This window comes from Panulirus ornatus, chromosome 65, assembly GCF_036320965.1.
Source record: "Panulirus ornatus isolate Po-2019 chromosome 65, ASM3632096v1, whole genome shotgun sequence".
NCBI classification, from domain to species: domain Eukaryota; kingdom Metazoa; phylum Arthropoda; class Malacostraca; order Decapoda; family Palinuridae; genus Panulirus; species Panulirus ornatus.
Genome location: NC_092288.1, coordinates 15092891 through 15107684, shown reverse-complemented (window position 1 = coordinate 15107684; position 14794 = coordinate 15092891). Strand labels below are relative to the sequence as shown.

At 38.5% G+C, this 14794-nt stretch overlaps 1 protein-coding gene across 2 annotated transcripts in view; it reads left to right on the top strand.

Moving 5' to 3' along the window:
• The window catches only part of bsf (bicoid stability factor), a 201779-nt gene that overhangs the window by 130811 nt on the left and 56174 nt on the right, over positions 1–14794 (top strand). The window contains exons 17-18 of one of the 2 annotated variants that reach the window (XM_071658035.1): positions 3770–3814; positions 10662–10779. In XM_071658035.1, coding sequence (XP_071514136.1) covers positions 3770–3814; positions 10662–10779 — 163 coding nt within the window. The remainder of the gene's footprint in view (positions 1–3769; positions 3815–10661; positions 10780–14794) is intronic. The other variant, XM_071658036.1, reaches the window with a different exon arrangement.

The window sequence follows — 14794 nt, the reverse complement described above, 5'->3', positions numbered from 1 at the left end:
ACTGCATTACTTGTGTTGTGGCAGAAGTTGTTGAATCAGATAATTCAGAAGATGATTTAGTGCCCATCCTTTTTCCTTCTAGTTACCCTCAGTCCATCCCATTCCACTCCAGCAGTATTTAAGACCCTCAATCACTATGTTTCAGCACAGTGCCATTTTAGCCATGTTTGTAATGAATATTATCTATTATACATGTATGTTCATATATATATATATATATATGTATGTGAGTGGATGTGTCTTCCTTTGTCAGTTTCCTGGTGCTGCCTCACTAATGTTGGAAACAGCAATCAAGTATGAAAAAAATTACATATATTATATCATGAGAATATGGTAATGCATGTTGGTGGTAAGCTGTTTTAGGTCCAGTGTACCCTAGATGTGACCAAACCGTGGCTTGCGAATTGCATGTGTTCCTTAGAAACTTAAAGTGCAGCTCTCAGGAAAAATATTGGCTGAACAAATTTTGCATCTCAGTACCAAATAGAAATAAGAGAAAAACAACTGAAATTGAGAGTTTTCGATGTTGTAGTGAAGGCATATGTCCCATGGTAAGTAAAGATACTTAAGATTTAAATCCTAATGCTAGAGTTGGGCTAGGTTTCAGTCAGCAGTGGTGAGGGGGAGCAATGGAGGGAGATCAAGGGAGGTGGAGGTGGTTAAGAAACTTTCAGGTGGACAGGAATAATGGGAGGGTATCTTCTCACTGCATGCAATGCACTGGGATGGTAGAGCCTAGCAGGGTCCTTAGTGGGTAAAGGCAGTGGGTGGACAAACACGAGGTGGGAAACTGCATGGAAAAAGTCAGTTGCTGTGTGCTTCGTGTTAAATGTCATTATCAAAGGTCTCTTAAAAACAGCTGTTAGTTGAAATTGTGCCCTTAAATCTTGATGACATGCATTTCAGCATATCTTGTGTTCTTGACTTTCATATGATTTAAGCTGAATGTGGTCAATTTAACAATTTGTACTGTCAAGCTCACGTGTATGATGATAAGCTTTTTAAGTGTCTACTTATGAGTCAAGAAACATTTGATTGTCTGCTGAACAAACTAGAAGTGAGACTGACGAGAACTACAACTAACTTCAGAGAACAAATCAATTACTCAGAATAATCATGGGCCTTCTTATCACTGATTCCATATATTCTTGGGCATATTAATCTTTTTTTTTTTTTTTAATTTTCCAAAAGAAGGAACAGAGGGGGCCAGGTGAGGATATTCCAAAAAAGGCCCAGTCCTCTGTTCTTAACGCTACCTCGCTAACGTGGGAAATGTCGAATAGTTTAAAAGAAAAGTTTAAAATTAATCTGATTATGGCATTTGAAAATTATTATTGTCATATTTCCCGTTTTCCTTAACCAAGGATTAGCACATTATTACTATTTACCTATACATGTGTATGGGGGTGGGTTGGGCCATTTCTTTCTTCTGTTTCCTTGCGCTGCCTCGCAAATGCGGGAGACAGCGACAAAGCAAAATGAAAAAAAAAAACCTAACTTATGCCTAGCACATAATCAGTGGATCAAAATAATCATGGTGTACATATCAGTGATTCAACACTGCAAGATTAGATAGTTCTAAATGTTTTTTCATGATTCCTATATTTTTGTGTAGGAGTCAGTAGGGTCCCACAGTGCTCTCCTGCGGAAGATGGCTCCAATAATTACATCACTAGTCATATTGTAATGATCTGTGAGAAAACACAACTGATCTTGAAAAATTCATAGTTGTTATTAATATGGTGTCCTGTGGGCCTCAAAGTGATTTTTACCAACATGTTGGTTCATATAGAGGGGAGTAGGGTGGGTTAGCTGCTGTTAGGATAGCCACCACATAAGGTACTTATGTGTTTTACCTTTCATCCAGTAAGCAACTCGCTACTCTCTACTCTCCTAGTGAATAGCTTGCAGTGTGAATATATTGAGAGAGGTCAGAGATAACTTAATACATCTTGGTCTCAGGTCACTTGGGACATAACCCTCATACTACAATACAGTATTACAAAGTTTTGATGTCCAGATCTGGTGGGTATACTTATGATGCATGTTTATCTTTACAGTTCATAAACATAAGTTGAATTTAGAAATTTTTAGATCCCTTTAAAAATTTTGTGAATGTAAATGACATCATCAGAGTGTAGGAAACAAAGGTATAAAGATGAAAGAAGGAATTCTGAGCTCGAATGGTTGGAAAATCATGCATTTTGTGTTACAGGCAGGAAACCTTTGTGCCATATGTGCAACATATCTCTATCTTGTTACAGAGACAGTACAGAAGTCACCATAATTCATAGGTTAGGTACCAGAAACCTCCACAAATTACCAGGTTGTGAATCCTAGATTAATCAGTTTAAATGGAAATAGATAGATAGGTTCTGGAGGACGAAAATATGCATAAACTGTTCTAAAACTGCTTTAAGTAACTTTGAGTATCATAACACATATACATGAGTAACCTGCAGTCTCATTAACTATCAACCCAAGATTTTTGGCCAAAACATCCTTCATATATCATATATCTCCAGTAACAGTCGACTTCAATATTTTCAGAGACTTAGGAACACTGAAGTGACTGAATGAGAGGTTCTTACTAGTCAAATGATAAAGCTCAGAGACTGTGAGAGTAAGCCGTTTACAATTGTCAGCAAAATACATCATTTGAAACATTTATATACAGTACGTTATGGACCCATATCCAGGATTTGTCATTGATCAAGAAGAGTAATGGTTTTAGAGCAGACCTTTGTGGCACTCAGCTGGTCACTTTGTTCCATTTAGAAAAACTGCTTTAACATGCATTTCTATTCCTTCCCACTGAGATAGTTTTCTATCCATCGAAGGAGTTTCCCCCTTATTCCCTCATGGTGATTCAACTTCCTAATCAGCTTCCCATGCGGTATAGTGTCAAATGCTATCAGGTAGTCCAGATACAAACAGTCTACCCTGCCTTCCCTTTTGTTTAAGACTGAGCATACTTTCTTGTAGAACTCTTAAGAGGTTTGTTACACATGACCTTCTTTCCCTAAAACTATGCTGTCTTTCACATAGGGAATTTCTCTTTAGTAGAAAGTCATCCACTTTTTATTAATCTTTTCCAGAACAGTACACACCACACTTGTTAGTGAGACTGGTTTGTGGATCTGTGTTTGTTGCTGGTTTCCTTTCTTAGATGTAATGATGTTTGCCCTTTTCCATTCCCTTTCAGCAAAAGTTTCTTTATTTTCCTACATATTGAAGCGGTGGAACTTGCTAGTGTCTCATGTCTTTCCCAATAACTATGATTAGGGACATTCTAAAAGACAAGTTTTTTACTTCCTCCAAAATTTGTAAATACTCTCTCTTGTCTCTTCTTTTTACATTTTATAATCCTTTATATATTTTAGTTAAGGCCTGCCCATGATGTGGACTTATGTCCATAACTGGAGCCTCCAGTGTAAAAAAACTTAGACCGGCAAATGGAAAGTGATCCCTATATTGGAAATTAGATAAAATAGGCATTGGGATATTGGCATATTGAGAGGTCTGTAAGAAGAAGAAAGTTAGCTCGTTTGAGAGAAGCATGAGTGTTTGGTCATTTGAGAGAAGAATGACTTTGAAACATTGAGTCTTGGAGGAGATAACAGAATTATGGAAGATTGTTATCTTAGGCAGTGTGTATGCATGGGTCTTCATACTTGTTAGTGGGAGAAGATGTGTAAGGAGATATATATTTATTACCTGTTACTTCAGAATTCTATCTTACTCAGTATTTTGCTATTGTCTTCTCCAGGGTGGTCTCTGAAAAACGCTTTCCAATTATTTCACAGTGTGCAAGGTATGTATACAAAGAATGTTTGGATTTGTGATACAGGTAGCAAAGTTGATTTAATTATTTTGCCTCTTTATTATGAGAGGAGAGCATGAAATTCAGTATATAACTTAGAGAAGTTCAATTATCTGTTTACCTACCAATATAGTGCTTGTAAATCAGCCTTGAATTATCAACACCATAGAAATCATAACTAATGAAATACAATTGAGACAGTAATGGTGTTGGCAAAATGATTAAAGGGAATTGTGGTATGCGAAGAAGATTGGTGGAAGGAATGCGTATGTGTTGACTTAGAGAGGTAGGTGATGGGGACACAGAAATTAGATGGAAGGATCCAGAAAGGAATTGATTGTGTGAAAGTTAGTACATGAGAAATTTTGAGGAGCATTGCCATTACTGATTTTGAAAAGAAATGATCCTCTAATGACTGTTTTTCCTGCAGGGAATCTTAGTTTTGAAGCTAGGTGGATAGTGAGGTGTGTGTGATAGTACTAATATTTTGTACATACTAAAACAAATTGTCCTCAAACATCTCATTTCCAACACATCCACCCTCCTCCGCACAACTCTATCCATAGCCCACGCCTCGCTACCATATAACATTGTTGGAACCACTATTCCTTCAAACATACCCATTTTTGCTTTCCAAGATAATGTTCTCGACTTCCACACATTCTTCAACGCTCCCAGAACTTTCGCCCCCTCCCCCACCCTATGATTCACTTCCACTTCCATGCTTCCATCCGCTGCCAAATCCACTCCCAGATATCTAAAACACTTCACTTCCTCCAGTTTTTCTCAATTCAAACCTACCTCCCAATTGACTTGTCCCTCAACCCTACTGTACCTAATAACCTTGCTCTTACCCTAATAATAGGGTAAGAGAGACGTGTGGTAATAAAAAGAGTGTGGTTGAGAGAGCAGAAGAGGGTGTTTTGAAATGGTTTGGTCACATGGAGAGAATGAGTGAGGAAAGATTGACCAAGAGGATATATGTGTCAGAGGTGGAGGGAACGAGGAGAAGTGGGAGACCAAATTGGAGGTGGAAAGATGGAGTGAAAAAGATTTTGAGTGATTGGGGCCTGAACATACAGGAGGGTGAAAGGCGTGCAAGGAGTAGAGTGAATTGGAACGATGTGGTATACCGGGGTCAACGTGCTGACAATGGATTGAACCAGGGCATGTGAAGTGTCCGGGGTAAACCATGGAAAGTTCTGTGGGGCCTGAATGTGGAAAGGGAGCTCTGGTTTCGGTGCATTATTACATGACGGCTAGAGACTGAGTGTGAACGAATGGGGCCTTTGTTGTCTTTTCCTATCGCTACCTCACACACATAAGGGGGGAGGGGGTTGGTATTGCATGTGTGACGGGATGGTGATGGGAATGAATAAGGGCAGACAGTATGTATTATGTACATGTGTATATATGTATATGTCTGTGTGTATATATATATGTATACATTGAGATGTATAGGTATGTATATTTGTGTGTGTGGATGTGTATGTATATACATGTGTATGTGGGTGGGTTGGGCCATTCTTTCGTCTGTTTCCTTGTGCTACCTTTGTCGCGGGAGACAGCGACAAAGCAAAATACATAAATATAAATAATTATTCTTATTATTTTGCTTTGTCGCTGTCTCCCGCGTTTGTTTTTGGTCATTTTGTTTATTTCATCTTCTTACCATCTAAAGCTTGTTTAAAATCTGTGCTTTCTTCTCTCAGATTTAGTGACTGTGGTTTCATTCATATGCACCTTTCCCAGAGCATTTCTGAAATGTTTGATTTTCAATGTTTGCATTGTGTTCACCTCTCACTATAGTCTTTCTTTGTCCATGCTCCCATGTCATGTATTTGAGGCATATTCAAAATTTTAGTATGGGCTCCTTCAGGTCTTATACTCTGGTAAATAATCTAAGGAAAGTAGTATAAGGTTTCCTTTTATGTCTAGCTCTTGAGATTCCAGAACTAAGTGTTTTCACTCCTTCATTCATCATACTCCTGTAAATTCAGCTATTCTTGACCACTTCATGAATATACTGTATGTATCTTTATATGGTTGCAAGGCATGGGCTATTGATAGGGTTGTACAGAGGATGGTGGATGTGTTGGAAATGAAATGTTTGAGGATAATGTGTGGTGTGAGGTGGTTTGATTGAGTAAGTAATGAAAGGGTAAGAGAGATGTGTGGAAATAAAAAGAGTGTGGTTGAGAGAGCAGAAGAGGGTGTGTTAAAGTGGTTTGGACATATGGAGAGAATAAGTACGGAAAGATTGACAAAGAGGATATATGTGTCAGGGATGGAGGGAACAAAGAGAAGCAGGAGACCAAATTTGAGTTGGAAGGATGGAGTGTGAAAGATTTTGAGTGATTAGGAGTCTTCAGTGAACATACAGGAGGGTGAAAGACATGCAAAGAATAGAGTGAATTGGATTGATATGGTATACCAGGGTTGATATGCTGTCAATGGACTGAACCAGGGCATGTGAAATGTCGAGGGTAAACCATGGAATGGTGTGTGGCGCCTGGGTGTGGATAAGGAGCTGTGATTTTGGTGCATGACACATGACAGCTAGAGATTGAGTGTGAACAAATGTGGCCTTTTTTGTCTGTTTTCCTGGCACTACCTTGCTTAAGGAGGGAGTAGCAATGCTGTTTCCAGTGGGGCATAATAGCACTAGGAATGGATGAAGGCAAGCAAGAATGTGTACATGTGTATATATTTATTACTTTGTGTATGTATATGTATGTATATGTTGATATAGGGAGCAAATGGGAACTTCAGTGAAGGGCACAAATGGGGAGGTGATAACAAGTAGTGGTGATGTGAGAAGGAGATGGAGTGAGTATTTTGAAGGTTTGTTGAATGTGTTTGATGATAGAGTGGCAGATATAGGGTGTTTTGGTCGAGGTGATGTGCAAAGTGAGAGGGTTAGGGAAAATGATTTGGTAAACAGAGAAGAGGTAGTAAAAGCTTTGCGGAAGATGAAAGCCGGCAAGGCAGCAGGTTTGGATGGTATTGCAGTGGAATTTATTAAAAAAGGAGGTGACTGTATTGTTGACTGGTTGGTAAGGTTATTTAATGTATGTATGACTCATGGTGAGGTGCCTGAGGATTGGCGGAATGCGTGCATAGTGCCATTGTACAAAGGCAAAGGGGATAAGAGTGAGTGCTCAAATTACAGAGGTATGAGTTTGTTGAGTATTCCTGGTAAATTATATGGGAGGGTATTGATTGAGAGGGTGAATGCATGTACAGAGCATCAGATTGGGGAAGAGGAATGTGGTTTCAGAAGTGGTAGAGGATGTGTGGATCAGGTGTTTGCTTTGAAGAATGTTCGTGAGAAATACTTAGAAAAGCAAGTGGATTTGTATGTAGCATATATGGATCTGGAGAAGGCATATGATAGAGTTGATAGAGATGCTCTGTGGAAGGTATTAAGAATATATGGTGTGGGAGGCAAGTTGTTAGAAGCAGTGAAAAGTTTTTATCGAGGATGTAAGGCATGTGTACGTGTAGGAAGAGAGGAAAGTGATTGGTTCTCAGTGAATGTAGGTTTGCGGCAGGGATGTGTGATGTCTCCATGGTTGTTTAATTTGTTTATGGATGGGGTTGTTAGGGAGGTGAATGCAAGAGTTTTGGAAAGAGGGGCAAGTATGAAGTCTGTTGTGGATGAGAGAGCTTGGGAAGTGAGTCAGTTGTTGTTCGCTGATGATACAGCACTAGTGGCTGATTCATGTAAGAAACTGCAGAAGCTGGTGACTGAGTTTGGTAAAGTGTGTGAAAGAAGAAAGTTAAGAGTAAATGTGAATAAGAGCAAGGTTATTAGGTACAGTAGGGTTGAGGGTCAAGTCAATTGGGAGGTAAGTTTGAATGGAGAAAAACTGGAGGAAGTAAAGTGTTTTAGATATCTGGGAGTGGATCTGGCAGCGGATGGAACCATGGAAGGGGAAGTGAATCGTAGGGTGGGGGAGGGGGCGAAAATCCTAGGAGCCTTGAAGAATGTGTGGAAGTCGAGAACATTATCTCGGAAAGCAAAAATGGGTATGTTTGAAGGAATAGTGGTTCCAACAATGTTGTATGGTTGCAAGGCTCCCCCACCCTATGATTCACTTCCGCTTCCATGGTTCCATCCGCTGCCAGATCCACTCCCAGATATCTAAAACACTTTACTTCCTCCAGTTTTTCTCCATTGAAACTTACCTCCCAATTGACTTGACCCTCAACCCTACTGTACCTAATAACCTTGCTCTTATTCACATTTACTCTTAACTTTCTTCTTTCACACACTTTACCAAACTCAGTCACCAGCTTCTGCAGTTTTGCACCCGAATCAGCCCCAACTCTGTATCATCTGCAAACAACAACTGACTCACTTCCCAAGCTCTCTCATCCACAACAGACTTCATATGTATATGTATATGTGCGTGTATGGGCATTTACGCATATATGTGTGTATATGAGTGGATGGGCCATTCTTTGTCTCTTTCTTGGCACTACCTCACTGATGCGGTAGATGTCGATCAAGTATAAATTAAACAGATAGAATCTTTCTTTTACTTCCCTTTCCATAACGTCTATCTTAAAACTCTTTACATTGCCAGAAGATTTCAGTGTAGTCTTTATGTTCATTTTTTAAATTCTTTCCACATTTTATGCATTCACTTTGAATTAGCTCCACAGTCCAAATATCATTCCTGAAAAGAGCTTATTTCTTACATTTTTATCATATTTATTCCAATTTATTTTCTTGATGTGGCAGCACTCATCCTTTTCAAATATTCTGATTATATTACTGCAAATGGTTGCCGTCTGCTTCATTAAAAGGGTAGGCAGATTAGATTGGTAGACTTCTTTAAGCCTTTGCATGCATAAATGAATGTTGTGCCATTTCCCAAAGTGTCAAAATTTTCCAACAAAAAATGAAATTATCACATTTTCTATTGCTTTTTCATGATGAACTTTTAATTTATTTTCCATATCTGGCACAAGAATTCTCAAATACATGTAGCTTTTACAGATACTACAAGTGGTAAATGTCCTCAACTTAATGGGGTTCCATATAGCTGACAGATTGTAAACAATATACTTTGCTCTATAAGGCCCAGCAGTCTTCATAGGTCTATCTACCTAAAAGATGATGTAGAACATATTTATGAACATCAGAGGGTACTATAATATCCATAAATTGCTTACAAACAGAAAAAAATACTTGCAAAGCATTGTTCAAGTATATAGAAAAAACAGGGATGCTAAACTCTTAACTCATATATACATCTTAGCAGCTTATTACAAATGTCAGTCTTATATGGGTATATAAAATCATAGATAATATAATATTGATTGGATGAGCAATAATGGTATCAGGAAGAATATCATTAGTTCATATATCTATTCATGTTGTGGTGTTCCAGCCTGTTGTCAGCAAACTCAGTAGTTGTGCAACAGCTTGACAGACAGCAGCATGTTTGGACATTTGGCAGAGATTTAAAGGACAAGATAAGATTTCTGCATGTCAGCTCCAAGAGGAAATTTAATGGCATTTGTTAGACATGCTCTTTCGTCAAGTCTGATTATTATAAATGTCAGGGTGGATATACCCACATGGCATGCCCAAAGGGTTAATGAAACTTTTGTTTTGCTCTTGAAGCTCCAGTATCGTAGGTTTTTTGTATGGTCTGAAGGCAGACAGTTTGAGAAAAATTCTCTCTGACTTTGATGTTTGAATTTGGGAAAAGATATACTTGGTGACTATAAACAGCATTAATGAAAATATAAGGAAAGTTAAACACTCAGGTAAACTGAAGCAGTGTACACCTATCTATCTACTTATATGTCTGATGCTTGTTCCCACCTGGAATCGTTAAGGAGGTGACCACGGCAGTAGAGTCTCCATAAATAGAGAACTCCAGTTCTGCTTCTTAGCCTTCTTTAGTGCCTCACCCTTGAAAGACCATTGTAATGTTTGCAGGGGTCCTATCAAATGTTCCTACTGGGTACTTCTACCTAATAATGCTCCTACCTACAACTTTTACTTAATATTTTGATCTAATCCTCCTGCTTAAAAATTCCTACCTACTACTTCCGTTTATTGCTCCTACCATTTTGCCAAAAGGCAGGGCTAGTGCATAGTGCTCACTACAGGAAAATCTAGAGTTACAAAGAACGATGTCTGTGGGTTGTGTTGTCAGGTGTTTTGTATGATAGGGAGAGATTGTATGTTTGTGGACAGAATGCCAGTAGTCCACTTGTGGATGAGGCAGAATGAAGAGACAGCAACCAACTTTGGTCAGAGGAGATCATCTGAAGTGCTGGCTCACTATTTAGCCATCACTAACCCTCTTGAAACTCAGGCAGGTAGTACTGGCAATATACCTTCCTGGTCATTGGCTGCCTACCATCTACTATCAATATACATTACTTTACACTTAGAAATGTTGTATTTGAGTTACCATCATGACTTAGAGGTACAAGAAGAGATTTTGTATTTGAGTTACCATCATGACTGAGAGGTACAAGAGTGGTTGGCATGGTGGGTGGGAGGCTGGAAATCCTCCCCTTTTGGATGAATGCTTCCTAAAAGTGAAAAAAACAATGAGCCATGTAAAGATATTTCTTGAAAGGCATAGTCCTCTGTTCCTGGTACTACTTTGCTAAGACAGAAGGGACAAGCATACAGAAAAAAGATAAACTTTAAATTTCTTTAATTGAACTCAGGCTTTTTCCCCATTTTTGTAAAGATACAGCAGAGTATCTTAGTGATGATTTAGGTTTAAGAAGAAGAATTTTTTTTATGTATTCAGAACTGATAAATTCTAAAGTTTATGCTTATAGATTGATTTTCTTTTAGGCTGCAGAAAATCATGGACCTGAGTATTAAAGTACATGGAGAGCTGAATAGTTTGTATGACATGGTATTTGCCTTCATTGAGAGTGGTCGTGTCAAACAAGCCAAAAAGCTTCTAGAGGTTAGTAACTACTGTTTAAGATGCTTAGTGTTTGGAGATACAGAATTCAAATATATTGCTTTATGTGGAATAAATGGGGTCTTGAAGTGAAGCAGCTGAGTATGAATAAAGAAAAGATGAGTGCAAATCTCCAACCCCCATCTTTCATAACTTCTGTATTTGGCATATCTTGCATACCAAGCTTGTTTGTACGTGATGTGATTGGAACAGTTTATGTGAGGGACTTTTATGATTGGAACGGTTTATGTGATGAACTTTCTAATTTTAAAGACTTAATCTCATGGTTAGGTTATTTGAAAAAATCTGATGTAGTTGTGTGTACTAAACATGAGCAGTTCATTTGCAAGTTATGGCATCTGTGGAAGAATCTTCAGTGATTATCCTACTTTACTCCTTTACATGGCTTGTATTTTATGTTGGGTAATAGTGTTTTCTAAAGGATATAATGTCAGAAGATGGATTTAGAAGAAAAAGTCAACATCATCTTTACAAATCAATTGTGAGCTTGAAATGAAAATTTTTACTTATACTTTACCCAGTTTTTGTTTATTGTTTTTCTGTAAGAAATCCAGGTATCATTTGTATCCACAAAATAATGATAGAGCACCCATGCTAACACTTTCATAAATCGGTTAGGTTCAGAAGATGCACTGTAAGTTGTTAGTATGCATATATAGTTTGTTAGTTATGCAAAATTAATGCCTTTTTAAAAGTTGAAATAGGAAAACAAAACTTAGAATTTTCAAATTGCTTGAGAGTGGCAAGTGTGGTGTTTCCCACGGTGTGTATAAATCTAGCTTACACACACTTTAGAGTAATGCAGAGAAAATTTAAAATGCTCTAGCTAAGTAAAGATCTTGTATGTTAGGAGTAAAACAGGAGTGAGGAATCCTTTGATTGAAAAAACTAAAAAAATGCTGGCTATATAGGTGGAACATTAAGATAAGAAATAGATGCCTTTAAGCTCAAGTATTATCTGTGGAAAAGCTCCCATGTCCACATGGTATTTAGAAAATGAGCAAGTACACTTTTTCCTCTTATACTAATCTATTTACATAGATTAAGAATAGTAATAATCCCAGAAGAAAATCCTGTGGCACTCTGCTGGTGACTTCATCTTACTTAAGAACGCTACTATGACTAGTGTCCTTTGTTCCCTTCCATGTAGATAATATGTCTATCAAAGGAGTTTTTCATTATTCCTGCCTGATCTCTTAATCTGCCTCTCCTGCAGAACATTGTCACATGCTTCCTTGCAGTCCAGTTACAGACAGTCCACCCAGCCTTCCCTTTTTTCTAAGACAGAGCTCACTCTTGTAGAAATCTAAGAGTTTGTTACAAATGATTTCCTTTTGTAAAACTATGCTGTCTTTCAATTAGGTTGTTTCTCCCTTTGTAGAAAATCATCCATTTCCTTTCTCTCTGCAAAAGTTTTCATTGTTGTGCAACTCATCACTTGGCTTAATGGTACAATCTTGTCAGTGTGCTCTTTGAATTTTAGATTATTATTTATGAGAATTCCCACATTTTTGATATATTTTCTCAGCATGTGTCATTTTCTTCATGATATCTTTCCCTTTTGGGCCTTTGTAGGGAGGAAGTTGATGGTTTGTTAATCATTCCTTCACTTGATTATTCTAATTTCTCTTTATTAAATTCCATTAGGTTCTCTGGTCCATATATAGATACTGCTTAGGTCTTTTTGTATCTTTTCTTTCATTATTTCCAGTCCTATTGCCTTACTTAGTCTTGTGTTATCTGCAAAAGATTTAACTAAACTGTATTTTCTTGTCTGTATGTGAGGTCATTATTACATATGGAATTAAGGCTTGCTCCATTCCTCATGGTACTCCAGAAATAACATTTTCTGATTTTGAAATGGTTTTATTTGCCACCATTCAGAATTTTATGATAGCTACAAACTCTTTAGTCCATTTTCTTAATGTACTTTTGATATCTAGTTTTGCCACTAAAGCAGATGCTTTAGTGAAGTCTAGGAAAACAGTATCCATCCTCTTTCCATTTATTATAGTTTTATATATATCATTGTAGCTACGTAATAGTTTTGTACGTATGCTTTTACTTGGTACCAGTCCTTTACTGGCTTTCATTTATGACATTCTTTTTTTACATTTTGAACTTTTACCATTAACTTTGATTATTCAAAACTTAAGGTCAGTTAGTCTGTACTGTTATGGAGTTTCCTTTGAGCTCCCTTTGTGTATTGGTATTGCATATGCCATTTTATGTACATTGTAGTTGTGATGTTAGTTTGAGATGCTGCTGTTGTTTTTTCTTCTTTTGGAGTGTAGCCGGTATGCCATGAGGATAGAATTAAGTAGACTTATGGGTAATGGCATATGATAGAGTTGATAGAGATGCTCTGTGGAAGGTATTAAGAATATATGGCGTGGGAGGCAAGTTGTTAGAAGCAGTGAAAAGTTTTTATCGAGGATGTAAGGCATGTGTACGTGTAGGAAGAGAGGAAAGTGATTGGTTCTCAGTGAATGTAGGTTTGCGGCAGGGGTGTGTGATGTCTCCATGGTTGTTTAATTTGTTTATGGATGGGGTTGTTAGGGAGGTGAATGCAAGAGTTTTGGAAAGAGGGGCAAGTATGAAGTCTGTTGTGCATGAGAGAGCTTGGGAAGTGAGTCAGTTGTTGTTCGCTGATGATACAGCGCTGGTGGCTGATTCATGTGAGAAACTGCAGAAGCTGGTGACTGAGTTTGGTAAAGTGTGTGAAAGAAGAAAGTTAAGAGTAAATGTGAATAAGAGCAAGGTTATTAGGTACAGTAGGGTTGAGGGTCAAGTCAATTGGGAGGTAAGTTTGAATTGAGCAAAACTGGAGGAAGTAAAGTGTTTTAGATATCTGGGAGTGGATCTGGCAGCGGATGGAACCATGGAAGCGGAAGTGAATCATAGGGTGGGGGAGGGGGCGAAAATCCTGGGAGCCTTGAAGAATGTGTGGAAGTCGAGAACATTATCTCGGAAAGCAAAAATGGGTATGTTTGAAGGAATAGTGGTTCCAACAATGTTGTATGGTTGCAAGGCGTGGGCTATGGATAGAGTTGTGCGCAGGAAGGTGGATGTGCTGGAAATGAGATGTTTGAGGACAATGTGTGGTGTGAGGTGGTTTGATTGAGTAAGTAATGTAAGGGTAAGAGAGATGTGTGGAAATAAAAAGAGCGTGGTTGAGAGAGCAGAAGAGGGTGTTTTGAAATGGTTTGGTCACATGGAGAGAATGAGTGAGGAAAGATTGACCAAGAGGATATATGTTTCGGAGGTGGAGGGAACAAGGAGAAGTGGGAGACCAAATTGGAGGTGGAAAGATGGAGTGAAAAAGATTTTGTGTGATCGGGGCCTGAACATGCAGGAGGGTGAAAGGAGGGCAAGGAATAGAGTGAATTGGATTGATGTGGTATACCGGGGTTGACGTGCTGTCAGTGGATTGAATCAGGGCATGTGAAGCGTCTGGGGTAAACCATGGAAAGTTGTGTGGGGCCTGGATGTGGAAAGGGAGCTGTGGTTTTGGGCATTATTGTATGACAGCTAGAGACTGAGTGTGAACGAATGGGGCCTTTGTTGTCTTTTCCTAGTGCTACCTCGCACACATGAGGGGGGAGGGGATGGTATTCCATGTGTGGCGAGGTGGCGATGGGAATGAATAAAGGCAGACCGTGTGAATTGTGTGCATGGGTATATATGTATGTGTCTGTGTGTATATATATATGTGTGTACATTGAGATGTATAGGTATGTATATTTGTGTGTGTGGACGTGTATGTATATACATTGTGTATGGTGGTGGGTTGGGCCATTTCTTTTGTCTTTTTCCTTGCGCTACCTCGCAAACGCTGGAGACAGCGACAAAGCAAAATAAATAAATAAATATAAATAAATAAATGGGTAATGGACTTGAACATTCAGAAAGATAGGAGCTATGCATCAGATAGAATTGGAACAGTGTGGTACATGGAGGGTGAATAGCTGGTAATGGAACAACCTAGGGCCTGTGA